This window comes from Somniosus microcephalus, chromosome 19 (assembly GCF_052327205.1).
Source record: "Somniosus microcephalus isolate GS21.2 chromosome 19, FLI_Smic_1.0, whole genome shotgun sequence".
Lineage (NCBI taxonomy): Eukaryota > Metazoa > Chordata > Chondrichthyes > Squaliformes > Somniosidae > Somniosus > Somniosus microcephalus.
In genome coordinates, this window is record NC_141005.1 from 11,840,886 (window position 1) to 11,859,283 (window position 18,398).

The window sequence follows — 18,398 nt, forward strand, 5'->3', positions numbered from 1 at the left end:
CAACTAAGGATGTACATCCGCAAAACAAAGTAGTCCCTTCAATGTTGTATACATTACAATATTGTTGGCCTTGTTTTTAAACAGATGCACATCAGTTAAGTTCAACGTAATATCTTTAAACAGATCAAAAGTTCTAGACCCACTTAATTATTTTACAAATGCAATGACATTTATGTTGGGTTGGCATCTGCTTGCAGAGTAAAGTACAAGAGTAGAGTTTAATGCAATAGGCTTACTCCTTTTTATAGGAGTTTTAAGTCAGAATTTAGCTTACCCTGTTACTATAACGCTTAAACGTCTAGGAAGATAAATATTTAAAACAATGCAAATCAGCATTAAAAAAATCAAAAAGTCTCTTGTAAATAATACAGAAAAATCAACAGGTTCTAATTCCCATTTTCAAATGTCATATTATTAGACACAAAGTACTTCAATCACCAGAACGCTCTCATTTGTTCTCTTCTCTCCAACACATTTTACCCACAGCAGTTCTCGCACTGAAAACTTTCCTTTCTCGCCTTCTTTTTCCAGCACGTACCATCTGACCATTCATATTACCAATTATTACCGATGATTTGCAAGCCAGCAGAAACACGAGACAGACTTTCAGACACAGTGGCAAGCAGCTCCCCACAATTCTCACCAACTGGGGACACTTCTTTTCTGATTAGCAAAATCCAATTTTAATCGTGCAAATATGAAAAATGTATCGACAATCACGTAATTCGTAAATCAACAATGTTTGAGCCTGCATTCCCCAGAGAAAGAAATTCGCAGTAAATGAGACGCTAACGGACTAAGCCCTTCAACTATATTTATATATACACACACACATATATGCAGATATATGCACACATGCATTTGTAGATACATATACATACACAGATATACATACATAAAAGTGTACGCAAGAATCTCAATATGCAAAATAAATCACAACCAAACCATCAATAGATTTCAATGCACATTAAAAAGTAGAACGTGATTTACGTTGCAACGCCTTCCGATTTATCTGACATTGAGGTACACGTTTGGTACATAAATACAATCGGCAGAGGAGCAGCTGATGGGATGGATGAGCAGATGCCCAGTGAGGGCCTGCAGTCCCTGTCAAACTAACCGCCTAGCAACCGCACTCAAACCCACTGAGAAACCCACCCGGCTTTCAGCCGCTCTCAGCCCCACAGAAATATTTCCCTGCCTCCCCCCTCCTCTCCTCCCGCTCGCTACTTACGTGAAGACGAAGAATAAGGTGGTGGCTCCCACTAGCAAGGCGGCGGCTGTCGACACCGGTATGTATTTGGTGGGTTTAAATCTCTTTCCACTGGGCATCCTGTAATTTCCACATAGTCTCGAGAGGGAGGAGAGTGAGGGGCCGAGCGACAACAAAAAATATATAATCTATAATAATAATATATATATATAGAGAGAGAGAGAGAGAGAAAACACCTCACAGCGACCGAGCTGACAGGCGAGTGAGGAGGTGGGCCGAGGGCCGAGGCCGGGCCGGGGGACCGGGAGGAGGAAAACCCCTAGCAACCGCGCGAGAGGAGGGCGGGGCCTGCTGGGGAGGAGGGGGTGGGGCTCGGCTGGCGTCAAGGCGCAGTCTCACGTCGGCCCCGCCCAGCCCACGCCCCTCGTCCTGATTGGAGAGAAAAAAAACCCCGAGCAACTGCGCGAGAGCAGGTCGGGGCTTGCTGGGGAGGGAGGTCGGGGCTTGCTGGGGAGGGGGGGCGGGGCTCTGCTGGAGGGGCGGGGCTCTGCTGACGTCAAGTCGCAGTCCCACGCCGATGGTGTCCTGATCGGAGAGAAAAAATCCCCTAGCAACCGCGCGGGAGAGGGGGGCGTGGCTCTGGGCGTGGCTCCCTTGATAGGAGTGGGGCTCTGTTGACGTCAAGGCGCAGCCTCGCGCCGGCCCCGTCCCTACGTCCGGATTGGACTCTCCCCGGGAAGCCCCGCCCTCTTTCCCCCGTCCTAATTTGCATGGCGCAATGGACCTCCTTCTGATCGGAGCGTTGCGGGCGCGACTTTTCCTATTGGCTGCGACTGTGGACGAGGGCCCTGCCCACCCGTTCCGTTGCGGTTTCGCTCCATTCATGCTGAGTCGCCGAGCGCACAGGAGTTGTGGAATGGCAGAGCTCAATCGGCCCATGTGCTGGCTGCAATTAGTCCCCTGCTCTTTCCCATAGACCTGCAGATTGTTTTCCCTTTATGTATTTATCCAATTCCCTTTCGAAAGTTACTATGCATGTGTGTGTATCTGTATGAAAGTTACTATTGAATCTGCTTCCACCGCTCTGAGGCAGTGCATTCCAGATCATAACAACTCTCTGCGTAATATTTTTCCCCCTCATGGTTCTTTTGCCAATCTGTGTCTTCTGGTTATTTGACCCTTCTGTCAACAACTTGCATTTACACAGTACCTTTAACATAGTAAAACTTATTATTCATAGCCAGTCCCTCAGAACCGAGGATGACTTAACATAGTAAAACACCCCAATGCACTTGTCGGAGTGTCATTAGAAAACATTTGACACCAAGAAAGAAAGACTTGCATTTATATAGTACCTTTCACGACCACCGGACATCCCAAAGCGCTTTACAGCCAATTAAGTACTATTTGAAGTGTAGTCACTGTTGTAATGTCGGAAACACAGCAGCCAGTTTGCTCCCAACAGCAGCAATGTGTTAATGACCAGATAATCTGTTTTCATAGAAATTTACAGCAAGGAAGGAGACCATTGCAGTGGCGGCCGACAAAGAGCTATCCAACCTAATCCCACTTTCCAGCTCCTGGTCCGTAGCCCTGTAAGTTACAGCACGTCAAGTGCACATCCAAGCACTTTTTAAATGTGATGAGGGTTTCTGCCTCTACCACCCTTTCAGGCAGTGAGTTCCAGACCCCCACTACTCTCTGGGTGAAGAAATTTCCCCTCAAATCCCCTCTAAACCTCCTACCAATTACTTTAAATCTATGCCCCCTGGTTGTTGACCCCTCTGCTAAGGGAGATAGGTCCTTCCTATCCACTCTATCTATGCCCCTCATAATTTTATACACCCCAATTAGGTCTCCCCTTAGCCTCCTCTGTTCCAAAGAAAGCAACCCCAGCCTATCCAATCTTTCCTCGTAGCTAAAATTTTCCAGTCCAGGCAACATCCTTGTAAATCTCCTCTGTACCCTCTCTAGTGCAATCACATCTTTCCTGTAATGTGATGACCAGAACTGCACGCAGTACTCTAGCTGAGGCCTAACTAGTGTTTTATACAATTGAAGCATAACCCCCCCTGCTCTTGTATTCTATGCCACGGCTAATAAAGGCAAGTATTCCGTATGCCTTCTTAACCACCTTATCTACTTGGCCTGCTACCTTCAGGGATCTGTGGACATGCACTCCAAGGTCCCTTTGTTCCTCTACACTTCTCAGTGTCCTACCATTTAATGTGTATTCCCTTTCCTTGTTAGCCCTCCCCAAATACATTACCTTGCACTTCTCCGGATTGAATTCCATTTGCCACTGTTCTGCCCACCTGACCAGTTCATTGATATCTTCCTGCAGTCTATAGCTTCCTTCTTCAGTATCAACCACACAGCCAATTTGAGTATCATCTGCAAACTTCTTAATCATACCCCCTATATTCAAGTCTAGATCGTTGATATATATCACAAAAAGCAAGGGACCTAGTACTGAGCCCTGCGAACCCCACTGGAAACAACCTTCCAGTTACAAAAACACCCTTTGACCATTACCCTTTGCTTCCTGCCTCTGAGCCAATTTTGGATCCAACTTGCCACTTTACCCTGGATCCCATGGGCTTTCACTTTCATGACCAGTCTGCCATGTGGGACCTTATCAAAAGCCTTGCTAAAATCCATATACACTACATCAAATGCACTACCCTCATCTACCCTCCTTGTTATCTCCTCAAAAAATTCAATCAAGTTAGTCAGACACGACCTTCCCTTAACAAATCCATGCTGACTGTCCTTGATTAATCCATGTCTTTCTAAATGAAGATTTATCCTGTCCCTCAGAACTTTTTCCAATAATTTTCTCACCATCGAGGTTAGACTGACTGACCTATAATTACTTGGTCTATCCCTTTCTCCCTTTTTAAACAAAGGTACAACGTTAGCAGTCCTCCAGTCCTCCGGCACCATACCTGTAGCCAGAGAGGATTGGAAAATGATGGTCAGAGCCTCTGCTATTTCCTCTTTTGCTTCTCTTAACAGCCTGGGATACATTTCATCCGGGTCTGGGGATTTATCCACTTTCAAAGCTGCTAAGCCCCTTAATACCTCCTCTCTCACTATGTTTATTTCATCTAATATTTCACATTCCTCCCTGATTGCAATGTCTGCATCGCCCCTCTCTTTTGTGGAAACAGATGCAAAGTATTCATTGAGAACCATACCCACGTCTTCCGCCTCCACACACAGATTACCCTCAAGATCTCTAATAGGCCCTACTCTTTCTTTAGTTATCCTCTTGCTCTTAATGTATTTATAAAACATCTTTGGGTTTTCCTTGATTTTACTTGCCAACATTTTTTCATGTTCTCTTTTTGCTTTCCTAATTTCCTTTTTAATTGTACCCCTGCACTTTCTATACTCCTCTAGAGTTTCTGCAGTATTAAGCCCTCAGTAGCTGTCATAAGCCTCCCTTTTTGTTATCCTACCCTGTATGTCCCTTGACATCCAGGGGGCTCTAGATTTGTTTGTCCCACCCTTTTTCTTTTAGGGAACATACTTGCTCGAACCCTCCGGATCTCCTCCTTGAATGCCTCCCACTGCTCTGACACTGATTTACCTTCAAGTAGCTGTTTCCAGTCCACTTTGGCTAAATCCCATCTCAGTTTCGCATAATTGGCTTTTCCCCAATTGAGAACTTTTATTCCTGGTCTATCTTTGTCCTTTTCCATAACTACCCTAAATCTAACTGAATTATGATCACTAGCACCAAAATGCTCTCCCACTGATACTCCTTCCACCTGCCCAGCTTCATTCCCTAAAATTAAGTCCAGAATTGCCCCCTCCCTTGTTGGGCTTGTTACATACTGGCTAAAAAAGTTCTCCTGAATGCATTTTAGGAATTCCGCACCCTCTATACCTTTTACACTAATTTTATCCCAGTTTATATTAGGGTAGTTGAAATCCCCTACTATTACTGCCGTATAGCTTTTGCACTTCTCAGAAATTTGCCTACATATTTGCTCTTCTAGCTCCCTCTGACTGTTTTGGGGCACCAGCAGTGTGATCGCCCCTTTTTTGTTCTTCAATTCAACCCATATGGTCTCATTTGATGATCTTTTGAACATATCATCCCTCCTCACAGCTGTAATTGTTTCTTTAATCAATACTGCGAACCCCACCCCTCCTTTTTTACCCCCCTCTCTATCCCGTCTGAAAACCCTGTAACCAGGAATGTTGAGCTGCCATACCTGCCTTTCTTTCAGTTTTAGTGATGTTGATTGAGAGATAAATATTGGCCAGGACACCAGGGAGAACTCCCCTGCTCTGCTTCCAAATAGTGCCATGGGATCTTTTACATCCACCTGAGAGAGCAGATAGGGCCTCAATTTAACATCTCATCTGAATTATAGCACCTCCGCCAGTGCAGCACTCCCTCAGTACTGCGCTGGAGTGTCGGCCTAAATTTTTGTGTTCAAGTCCCATTCAGTGGGACTATGAACCCACAATCATCTGACTCAGAGGCAAGAGTGCTGCCCACTGAGCCACAGCTGATACTGTGTACTTAAAATGTACTTGGATATGCACTTGAAGGGCTGTAGCCTACAGGGCTACAGACCAAGAGCTGGGAAGTGGGATTAGGCTGGATAGCTCTTTTTCGGCCGGCACAGATACGATGGGCCAAATGGCCTCCTTCTGAGCCGTAAATTTCTATGATTCTATGAATCAACAACTTGCATTTATATAGCACCTTTAACGTAGTAAAACACCCCTAGGCACTCACTGGAGCGTCATCAGACAACATTTGACACCAAGCCACATAAGCAGACATTAAGGAGATGGAGGTGGCATCTTTCGGATGTGACATTAAACCGAGGCCCCGTCTGCCCTCTCAGGTGGATGTAAAAGATTCCATGGCATTATTTCGAAGAAGAATAAAAGGACCAACATTGTTACTATGCTGTCCAGGGAATATCTTTCATGCCAACTTTTTGTCAAACAGATAGTATATACTGTAATGATTTTCTGTAAATTTCAAGACATGAATTATTAATTGACAGAAGATCCTAAAAGCAGATATTTTTCCCTCTCTCCAATTTCCTCCCCTTCTCTCCTGAAGCCCCCTTCTTATGGTGAAATACAAATAGTACCTCAGCTAAGTATTCCAGGCAGGAGTGTCAGTCAGCTAGTTATGTGTCAGCTGTGGCTCAGTGGGTAGCACTCTTATCTTCTGGGTCAGAAGGTTGTGGGTTCAAGTCCTCTTCTCAGAGACTTGAGCACAAAAATCCACGCTGACACTCTGAGGGAGTGCTGCACTGTCGGAGGCGCTGTCTTTCGGCTGAGACATTAAACCGAGGCCCAGTCTGCTCTCAGGTGGACATAAAAGATCCCATGGCTCTATTTTGAAGAAGAGCAGGGGGAGTTCTTCCCCGGTGCCCTGGGGCCAATATTTATCCCTCAATCAACATCACTGAAACAGATTATCTGGTCATTTTCACATTGCTGTTTGTGGGAGCTTGTTGTGCGCAAATTGGCTGCTGCATTTCCTACATTACAACCGTCACTACACTTCAAAAGTACTTCATTGGCTGCAAAGCGTTTTGGGGGGTCCGCTGGTTGCGAAAGGCGCTATATATAAATGCTAGTCTTTTTTAACATTGGGGTGGCAACACAGGTGAGTCCATTCCTTTCCCCACTCAGCATTTATACACATGTGAATGTCATCAGGAGGCATTGCAAAGTGCTCGGGTGCTGGCGGGGGGCGGTGAGAGCCCGGCTGAGTTTCCCTCTGACTCACTCAATGGGCTGATCACTGCCTTAGGTACCTCAATGCTCAATGTGTGGTTTGGTTCCACACTAGAAAGTGTCGTATCAACCAATCAACAGTGACCCCAGTAACAAGTTAATCTTGTGTAGAGAAAGGTCAAAAATATGATCTTAAATAACAATGGACTAAAATTACATTCTCAGGATGATTTGATTTCACAGATCCAGACAATGACATTGATATTTTGAGTAAATAGAAATGGTATGTGCAGGATAACTGTTTAATCTTAAATACAAATTAATTTTACTGGATTTATCCTTATCTGGGCTATTCTGTATTGTACAATACAATTAGGGAAGTACCAGAATTACACAGGGCCTTGGTGAGACCACACCTTGAGTATTGTGTGCAGTTTTGGTCGCCTTACCTGAGGATACTTAAGGAAGTGGCCCTAGAAATAGTAGATGCATTGCTGGTCATCTTCCAGAACTCGATAGACTCTGGAACTGTACCCATGGATTGGAGGGTAGCTAATGTTACCCCACTATTCAAAAAAGGTGGTAGAGAAAAAGCGGGGAATTATAGACCGGTAAGCCTGACATCAGTAGTGGGGAAAATGCTAGAGTCCATTATCAAAGATGTAATAGCAGAGCACTTGGGAAACAGTGACAGGATCGGACAAAGTCAACATGGATTTACAAAAGGTAAATCATGCTTGACTAATCTACTGGAATTTTTTGAGGATGTAACTGGTAAAATAGATAAGGGAGAACCAGTGGATGTGGTGTATTTGGACTTTCAGAAGGCTTTCGATAAGGTCCCACATAAGAAATTAGCGTGCAAAATTAAGGCACATGGGATTGGGGGCAAGGTATTGACTTGGATAGAGAACTGGTTGGCGGACAGTAAGCAAAGAGTTGGAATAAACGGGTCGTTTTCCGAGTGGCAGGCAGTGACTAGTGGGGTACCGCAAGGATCGGTCCTAGGACCCCAGCTGTTCACAATATATATTAATGATCTGGACGAGGGAATTGGATGTAATATCTCCAAATTTGCAGACGACACAAAGCTGGGTGGGAGGGTAAGCTGTGAGGAGGATGTCGTGAAACTCCAGTACGATTTGGACAGGTTGGGTGATTGGGCAGAAACATGGCAAATGCACTATAATGTGGATAAATGTGAGGTTATCCACTTTGGTGGCAAAAACAGGAAGGCAGATTATTATTTGAATGGCAATAGATTGGGAGAAGGGGAAGTGCAAAGAGACCTGGGTGTTCTTGTGCACCAGTCGCTGAAGGTAAGCATGCAGGTGCAGCAGGCGGTTAAGAAGGCAAACGGTATGTTGGCCTTCGTAGTAAGAGGGTTCGAGTACAGGAACAAGGATGTCTTGCTACAGTTGTACAGGGCCTTGGTGAGACCACACCTTGAGTATTGTGTGCAGTTTTGGTCGCCTTACCTAAGGAAGGACGTTCTTGCCATGGAGGGAGTGCAGCGAAGATTCACCAGGCTGATACCTGGGATGGCAGGAATGATGTATGAGGAGAGATTGTGTCGATTGGGCTTATACTCACTGGAGTTTAGAAGACTGAGAGGGGATCTCATCGAAACCTATAAAATTCTGTCAGGCCTGGACAGACTAGATGCAGGAAGGATGTTCCTGATGGCCAGGGAGTCCAGAACCAGGGATCATAGTCTAAGGATAAGGGGTAAGCCATTTAGGACTGAAATGAGGAGGAATTTCTTCACCCAGAGAGTGGTGAACCTGTGGAATTCTCTGCCACAGAGGGCAGTGGAGGCCAGTTCATTAAATATATTCAAGAAAGAGTTGGATATATTTCTTAAGGCACTGGGAGTGTCGGTGTAGATTTCGTGAGTCAAGGCTAGCACGGCAGGAAGTTAGCCCGATACAGGGCGTGTTGTGAACTGAGAGGGGAATTAACATCACTCTGCACTTCATTCCAATCCAATTTCTATCAGAGCTGACTTTCGACAATTGGCTTGGCCTGTGGTGGAGCTAAATTAATCTCCATTGCTTGACAGAGAGTGGCTCGATTGGGACCAGCTGTAGGTTTTGGGAGAGTGTGGTGCAAATGAGAGAGAACGAGAGAGTTGAGTCATGGAATCAGTAAGTGAGAAGCAGCGGTCATTTATAACGGCTGCCCACAAACAATGTATATTGGCATTACTCACCGCCAAGGAATGTAAATGATGCTTGAACTAATTTAGGTTAGAAATGACAAATTGCCCTCGAAAGCACTTGCAGAGCATCTTAGACATCGAGACAGATATGTCTGAATTGGAATGCAGTTGTACAGCATCTCAGACAGGCCCCACCTGGAGTAACTGCATCCAGTCCTGGGCCCCGCACCTCAGGAAGGATATATCGGCCATGGAGGGTGGGTAGCGCAGATTCACCAGAATGATACCGGGGCTAAAAGCGTTAAATTACGAGGACAGGTTGCACAGACTGGGCTTGTGTTCCCTCGAGTTTAGAAGATTGTGGGATTGATGTGCCTCAATAAATCCGAGACTCAATGTTGGTGGAACAAAGCAAGGCTTTTATTAACTTAGAAGGTAACACAGTAGAGAAGTGTCTCCCCATCCAGATGTCTGCTGTACTGGATGCGAGACACGCTGGGCCTGCTTACATAGGGGCCAGGTATGGGCGGAGCCCTACACAATACAATACAAGTGAGGAAACGGAACTGAGGTGAGGGAAATGAAACTGAAACTAAACCACAGTCACAGGCACACAGAGAATACAGATGAGTGATGAATGGCGTATTTCATCGCAGGGATGTTCTAATCGAGGTCTTTAAGATAATTGCAGGATTCGACAGGGTAGAGAGAAACTATTTCCTCTGGTGGGGGGAGTCCAGAACAAGGGAGCATAACCTTAAAATTAGAGCCAGGCAGTTCAGGGGTGATGTCAAGAAGCACTTCTTCACACAAAGGGTGGTGGAAATCTGGAACTCTCTCCCCCCAAAGGTCGTGGATACTGGGGGTCAATTGAAGCTTTCTAGACACACACAGGTATTGACCCTGATTTTGTCATAATGCCAAGGCCTTATTTGGGATTGAAGGCTTGATTAGGCATTGAAGGCCTTATTAGGGATTGATGGCTTTATTGGGATTAAAGGCTTTATTGGGATTGAAGACTTTATTGGGATTGAAGGCCTTATTTGGGATTGAAGGCATTGGGATTTAAGGCTTGATTTGGGATTGATGGCCTTATTTGGGATTGAAGGCTTTATTGGGATTGAAGGGCCCTGCTATAAATATGAAGGCGGTTTCTGAGCAAGCATTAGTGAGGAAGCGAGGAGCGCAGCAGCAGGAGGAGGAGGAGGAGGAGCAGGAGCGCTACGTCTGGGTCATGGAAGTGAGGAGCGGAGCAGCAGGAGCAGGAGCAGCAGCAGGAGCAGGAGTGCTACGTCTGGGTCATGGAAGTGAGGAGCGGAGCAGGAGGAGGAGCAGGAGCAGCAGCAGGAGCAGGAGTGCTACGTCTGGGTCATGGAAGTGAGGAGCGGAGCAGCAGCAGCAGCAGCAGGAGGAGGAGCAGGAGCAGGAGTGCTACGTCTGGGTCATGGAAGTGAGGAGCGGAGCAGCCGGAGCGCTACGTCTGGGTCATGGAAGTGAGGAGCGGAGCAGCAGGAGCACTGCGCCTGGGTCATGGCGATGAGGTGCCTGAGGAGCGGAACAGCGTGAATGTGGTGGGAACTCCGCTCAAAGCGTTTCCACTTTTCCACCTGTTTGCCACTGCCTCATCTCCAGATGGCCGAGTATGCCCCTGTGCAGAGGAGCATCAGCAACTCACCAGGTAACAACGGACATCCCACGCACACTTTCCACCACAGCGGGAGAGTGGAGGAGTTGAACTCGATCGCTAGTGGATTGATGGTGCATGGGGAGCCACGTGGGATCTCGTAACATTTTCTAGTTCTGAAGAAAGGTCACCAACTCTTGAAACTTATACTAACAGGACTAGTAGACAAACTAGATGCAGGAAGGGTGTTTTCGATGGCCAGGGAGTCCAGAACCAGGGGTCAGTCTAAGGATAAGGGGTAAGCCATTTAGGACAGAGATATGAGGAGGAATTTCTTCACCCAGAGAGTGGTGAACCTGTGGAATTCTCTACCACAGAAGGCAGTAGAGGCCAATTCATTAAATATATTCAAGACGGAGTTAGATATATTAAGGCTAAAGAGATCAAGGGATATGGGGAGAAAGCAATTCATTAAATATATTCAAGACGGAGTTAGATATATTTCTTAAGGCTAAAGGGATATGGGGAGAAAGCAGGGACAGGGTACTTGTAGTGTATGTGCTTTAAGTCAGAACTACTTTTTACAGCTCCTGTATACTGTAGTACCGGCAGTAACCACACCGGTATATAAGCTGTGCGCATGCCTCTGTACTCCAGTCTAGAGATGACCCTCCTCCAGTAAAGACCTGTTGTTTGTTTATGTATAGCATCCGTGTAATTCTTTATCCACTGAACCACAGATCTAACTACTGAATTTTAATCTAAGGATAAGGGGTAAGCCATTTAGGACTGAGATGAGGAGGAATTTCTTCACCCAGAGAGTGGTGAACCTGTGGAATTCTCTACCACAGAAGGCAGTAGAGGCCAATTCATTAAGTATATTCAAGACGGAGTTAGATATATTAAGGCTAAAGAGATCAAGGGGTATGGGGAGAAAGCAATTCATTAAATATATTCAAGACGGAGTTAGATATATTTCTTAAGGCTAAAGGGATATGGGGAGAAAGCAGGGACAGGGTACTTGTAGTGTATGTGCTTTAAGTCAGAACTACTTTTTACCGCTCCTGTATACTGTAGTACCGGCAGTAACCACACCGGTATATAAGCTGTGCGCATGCCTCTATACTCCAGTCTAGAGATGACCCTCCTCCAGTAAAGACCTGTTGTTTGTTTATGTACAGCATCCGTGTAATTCTTTATCCACTGAACCACAGATCTAACTACTGAATTTTAATCTAAGGATAAGGGGTAAGCCATTTAGGACTGAGATGAGGAGGAATTTCTTCACCCAGAGCGTGGTGAACCTGTGGAATTCTCTACCACAGAAGGCAGTAGAGGCCAATTCATTAAATATATTCAAGACGGAGTTAGATATATTAAGGCTAACGGGATCAAGGGATATGGGGAGAAAGCAATTCATTAAATATATTCAAGACGGAGTTAGATATATTTCTTAAGGCTAAAGGCATCAAGGGGTATGGGGAGAAAGCAGGGACAGGGTACTGAATTTGGATCTAAGGATAAGGAGTAAGCCATTTAGGACAGAGATGAGGAGGAATTTCTTCACCCAGAGTGGTGAACCTGTGGAATTCTCTACCACAGAAGGCAGTAGAGGCCAATTCATTAAATATATTCAAGACGGAGTTAGATATATTTCTTAAGGCTAAAGGGATATGGGGAGAAAGCAGGGACAGGGTACTGAATTTTAATCTAAGGATAAGGAGTAAGCCATTTAGGACAGAGATGAGGAGGAATTTCTTCACCCAGAGAGTGGTGAACCTGTGGAATTCTCTACCACAGAAGGCAGTAGAGGCCAATTCATTAAATATATTCAAGACGGAGTTAGATATATTAAGGCTAACGGGATCAAGGGATATGGGGAGAAAGCAATTCATTAAATATATTCAAGACGGAGTTAGATATATTTCTTAAGGCTAAAGGGATATGGGGAGAAAGCAGGGACAGGGTACTTGTAGTGTATGTGCTTTAAGTCAGAACTACTTTTTACCATTCCTGTATACTGTAGTACCGGCAGTAACCACACCGGTATATAAGCTGTGCGCATGCCTCTGTACTCCAGTCTAGAGATGACCCTCCTCCAGTAAAGACCTGTTGTTTGTTTATGTACAGCATCCGTGTAATTCTTTATCCACTGAACCACAGATCTAACTACTGAATTTTAATCTAAGGATAAGGGGTAAGCCATTTAGGACTGAGATGAGGAGGAATTTCTTCACCCAGAGCGTGGTGAACCTGTGGAATTCTCTACCACAGAAGGCAGTAGAGGCCAATTCATTAAATATATTCAAGACGGAGTTAGATATATTAAGGCTAACGGGATCAAGGGATATGGGGAGAAAGCAATTCATTAAATATATTCAGGATGGAGTTAGATATATTTCTTAAGGCTAAAGGCATCAAGGGGTATGGGGAGAAAGCAGGGACAGGGTACTGAATTTGGATCTAAGGATAAGGAGTAAGCCATTTAGGACAGAGATGAGGAGGAATTTCTTCACCCAGAGTGGTGAACCTGTGGAATTCTCTACCACAGAAGGCAGTAGAGGCCAATTCATTAAATATATTCAAGACGGAGTTAGATATATTTCTTAAGGCTAAAGGGATATGGGGAGAAAGCAGGGACAGGGTACTGAATTTTAATCTAAGGATAAGGAGTAAGCCATTTAGGACAGAGATGAGGAGGAATTCTCTACCACAGAAGGCAGTAGAGGCCAATTCATTAAATATATTCAAGACGGAGTTAGATATACTAAAGGGATCAAGGGATATGGGGATATGGGGAGAAAGCAATTCATTAAATATATTCAGGACGGAGTTAGATATATTTCTTAAGGCTAAAGGGATCAAGGAATGGCCTACACCGGCTCCTATTTTCTATTTCTATGTCTATGACCTGAAACTAACTCTTGTTTTTTCTCTCCACAGATGTGGTCTGACTGGCGGAGTATTTCCAGCATCTTCAGTTCATATTTCTATGTCTATGACCTGAAACTAACTCTTGTTTTTCCCTCCACAGATGTGGTCTGACCGGCGGAGTATTTCCAGCATCTTCAGTTCATATTTCAGATTGGTCAACGGCTCTCATTGAAGCATTCCTGAAGAACCAAGTTTGAAGCAGGGAATATCCCTCGATTCTACGAGCCAGCCCTTAACTCTGCTTCCTGGAACGAGAAGATCTCCAGGATGATTCACCGAATACACAAGTTGAAGAAAAACCAAGGGTGTTTGACATTAAACTTATTGATTAGCAAAACTTCTGAGTCTTGGCCATTGTGTCCTTTTACTTGTTTCATGACATGGATGTGTAGTTGAAGGTTTAGTGCTAGATACTAGTATCAACTCCCTCCGTCAGCCCACTCCAAGCACCAACAGCTTACATTCATTAACATAAGAAATAGGAGCAGGAGTCGACCCTTCGGGCCTGTTCTGCCATTCAATGAGATCATGGCTGATCTTCTGCCTCAACTCCATTCACCGGCACTATCGCAATATCTAAACAGGAAACTAAAGGGTGTATGAGGGACAAGTTGGCCCATGGTAGAGTGGGAGACAACACTAAAAGGTATGAAGGTGGGCATACAATGGCTAACATTCAAGGAAATAATGCATAATTGTAACAAACATATATTCCTCTAGGGCATAAAAACCCAAAAGGAAAAGTGATCCAACCATGGCTTGGCCCATGGTAGATTGGGAGACAACACTAAAAGGTATGAAGGTGGACATATTCAAGGAAATAATGCATAATTTGCAACAAACATCCACACTTCAATCTTCTTCGTGAATTTTCGTGAGACTGAACAGTGAAAACAGACAATGGGGAAAGATTTCCCTGCACCCTACAATATGTGTAATGAAATCTTCAATCATCTTCGTGAATTTTCGTGAGATTGAACAGTGAAAACAGACAATGGGGAAAGATTTCCCTGCACCCTACAATATGTGTAATGAAATCTTTATAAGCAATGGGCCTACAATCTAGATGCAGGGAGGATGTTTCCCCTGGCGATCTTACTCCAGTGTATCTTTGCTTATTTGTGTTCGACTTGTCTCCTCCTGCTAGGCCAAGGTTTGAGAAATCTAACAGGAAAGCTCCTCTTACTCTGTGCATGGTTCTCGACAGGGATTGGGCCACAGCCATTTGGGGCCTTCCAGTGGGGGTAGTCATGGGCCTTCCAATTCACTCCACACCTTTCCCAGGCCACATTATTAATTGAACAACTTCCGCCAGGTGCAATGGGGCAGGAGCACCAGATCATAGTTAAAATTATGTAGAGCCTTTGCTATTTGAAGGAATTTCTATCTACAGTAGTGTAGGGGGTTTTGGTTTGGGGTTTATGTCTGGCCAGTCAGGCGTATCTGAGCTGCTCCAGCCCCGTGCGGTTCGAATCGCTTCCCCTCTGGTTCTGACCACCGGACTTATTACGAGCAGCGATATAAACAAAACGAGACCAGTGGTTTGATGCATAGAAAACCAATGTTTATTAAAATAGAGAAAAAATAAACACTATACAGAGGAAATCACTATGTATGTAACACAATTACACTTAGCAGGGGAGGAGAAATGGACACATCGAGGGAAAATGACTAAAATGACAATTTTAGCAATCCCCTTAACTCCCACCCTTTACACCTATCTAAGTTGTCTTGCGATGGGCCAGAAAGTTTATGCTCACCGGTCTCGGATGTTAGAACGCCTGCTCCGTGCCCCGTTGCCTGCCGATGTCTTTAGGGTTTTCACCGCCCAGAGCAGAGATACAGCCAATGAAGTGCCGTTTAAAGTTTGTTCCCTGTATATGTTCCCTCCTTTAGGCTGAACGGGGAAATGCCGGCTGGCCCTCTCAAGCCATATGAGGAGCCTCACTCGCTGGTAGCACCCACACTTTGGGGTACGAACATGCACCCTCTGACCTCTGACAACCTGAGACCTCCGACACAAGCTCAACGATCTTCGACGCGCCCCTACAACTTCCGACACGCCCCCACCACCTCCGACACGCGCCCTGAGCGAGCGAAGCGGCAGGTTGAGTCAACTTCACTTGACATTGCAACATTAAGCTTCTGACTGCAGGATTATGGAGAAAATGACACGGTGAGTGCCCATTCGCCCACAAATTAGCCTGGGCATTAGAGGGCAACTGTTCATCGCTGTCCAAAAAATGGTATTTTTCCACTCTCTGATGCTCAAAGGGACAGTGACAGATCTGACCAGTACAGAGCAACAAGTTTGTGGGTTCATAGTCTCACTCCAGAGACTTACGCACAAAAATCTAGGCTGACACTCCAGTGCAGTGCCAAGGGAGAGCTGCACTGTCGGAGGTGCCGGCTTTCAGAGGAGACATTAAACTGGCACTATTTCGAAGAAGAGCAGGGGGAGTTCTCCCCGGTGTCCTGGGGCCAATATTTATCCCTCAATCAATATAACTAAAACAGATTATCTGGTCATCATCACATTGCTGTTTGTGGGAGCTTGCTGTGTGCAAACTGGCTGCCGCATTTCCTACATTACAACAGTGACTACACTTCAAAAGGAATTCATTGGCTGTAAAGCGCTTTGGGACGTCCTGAGGTTGTGAAAGGTGCTGTAGAAATGCAAGCTTTTCTTTTCTTTTTATCTCTGTAACCTCCTCCAGCCCTTAAACCCTCCCAATCTCTGCGCTCCTTCAATTCTGGCTTCTTGTGCATGCCCGATTTTCATCGCTCCACCATTGGCGGCTATGCCTTCAGCTGCCTGGGCCCCGAGCTCTGGAATTCCCTCCCTAAACCTCTCCACCTCCCTACCTCTGTCTCCTCCTTTAAGACGCTCCTTAAAACCTACCTCTTTGACCAAGCTTTTGGTCACCTGCCCTAATATCTCCTATGTGGCTCGGTGTCAAATTCTGTTTGATAATCGCTCCTGTGAAGCGCCTTGGGACGTTTTACTACGTTAAAGGTGTTATATAAATACAAGTTGTTGTTGTTAGAAGGTAATATCTGTTTTCTCCCCCGTTTTCTCCTCACTCCCCACCCCCAAAGGTGCTGAGTCTTTCTCTGTTGCAGCTCCATGGGTACCAACAACCTTCTGCTACTTCATCCAAGTGGTCGTTCTTCTCGTTTGCATCTAGAAAAATTAGTGTTGGCTGGCTATTCAACTGTCGAGGGCATCACAGCCCAATCTGATCTTGTCCTCACGGCATCCACACACACACACACTTTTGGGCAGGGATCATTGAATTATATCCAGGAGCGAGAATTCTGGCTGAGTTTTCCGCTCTCTAGGCTGGAGTAGAGGCCAGTTATAAAAACCATGAATACTGCCCGTCAACTAACTGAGCGCAGACAGACCAAAGATCAAAAAACCTGGAGGCATCTGGTCTGTGCAGCTCAATAATAGAGCAAGGCAGCGGTGAGGGCTCAGGTGCTGCCAAATGCTGAATCTTAACGTGCTGTGTTTGCACACACTGCTGTACAAATGGTCTAACAGCAATCCTCCCACCATCTCCTAACACACATCAAGTCTTGCCATCTGGCCCCAGCTGGATAATCCCTTGCTGGGAGTATAGGTTGAAAAGATGGGCTGCCACTTTATGTAAGAGCCAGCAGTGCTTTGTTGTCCAGTGTGTGTGTGTGTGAGACAAGTCCAAGAAGGTTCAGACAGTCTTAGTAAACAGCAGCATTTAAAGAGGCATCAAAAAGGATTAACTTTTGGATGAAATCCTACTATCAGACAATCAGCGACGATTAACCTAGATAAAATGCACCGAGTCAGCTCCACTGTTGATTGAATTACTTTTCACGGCCAACAGGAAGAAAACATTTTTGGAGCCAATAGCACTATTTTCATTTGTTGTCTTCGATGTTAACAATACCTTTTAATCCATTGGCAGGATAGGCGCACCAACGTCAGTGTTCTCGCTCAGGCCAACATCCCCAGCATCGAAGCTTTGACCACGCTCGATCAGCTCCGATGGACGGGTCACATTGTCCGCATGCCCGATACGAGACTCCCGAAACAAGCGCTCTACTCGGAGCTCCGACACGGCAAGAGAGCCCCAGGTGGGCAGAGGAACCGCTTCAAGGACACCCTCAAAGCCTCCTTGAAAAAGTGTAACATCCCCACCGACACCTGGGAATCCCTGGCCCAAGAGCGCACAAAGTGGAGAAGAAGCATCCGGGAAGGCGCCGAACACCTCGAGTCTCTTCACCAGGAGCAAGCGGAAGCCAAGCGCAGGCAGCGCAAGGAGCGCATGTCAACCCAAGCACCCCACCCACCCGCCCCTTCAACCACCGTCTGCCCCACCTGTGACAGAGACTGTAGGTCCTGCATTGGTCTAATCAGTCACCTGCAAACTAATTTTTAATGTGGAAGCAAGTCATCCTCGGTTCTGAGGGACTGCCTAAGAGAAGAGACCTTTTAAAAGTAGTAGCTCGGAAGCTGAGACAAGAGGGTGGCGCAGTGGGCTTAATGCCTCTGGGTTAAGGAGAGGAAAATCTCCCAGCATCCCTGCTCCTGATTGCGATCAAGTGACCCCAGCGTTTGTATGGACGTTGGGGGAAGACAAGTTTGAGTCTCTGAACATTAGCTGAGAACCCTGCGGATGGATTGCAGCCAGTACCTCCCTCTATTGTTCATTATTTTATAACATGTATACAAGTCATCTTTATATTAGGATCAAGTTCTC

At 45.6% G+C, this 18,398-nt stretch overlaps 1 protein-coding gene and 1 long non-coding RNA gene across 3 annotated transcripts in view; one reads left to right on the top strand and one right to left on the bottom strand.

Moving 5' to 3' along the window:
• zdhhc8b (zDHHC palmitoyltransferase 8b) overlaps positions 1-1,644 on the bottom strand; it is a 262,473-nt gene extending 260,829 nt beyond the window's left edge. For both annotated transcript variants that reach the window (XR_015081788.1, XM_086011956.1), the window contains exon 1: positions 1,235-1,644. Coding sequence is in view for 1 of the 2 variants with exons in the window: in XM_086011956.1 (XP_085868082.1) it covers positions 1,235-1,332 (98 nt within the window). In the remaining variant the exon portion in view is untranslated. The remainder of the gene's footprint in view (positions 1-1,234) is intronic.
• LOC147103547 (uncharacterized) lies at positions 952-13,990 on the top strand. Its single transcript, XR_015081790.1, has 2 exons — positions 952-1,292; positions 13,754-13,990. It is a non-coding gene; the product is annotated as an uncharacterized LOC147103547 (long non-coding RNA).
• The last annotated feature ends 4,408 nt before the right edge of the window (positions 13,991-18,398 follow it).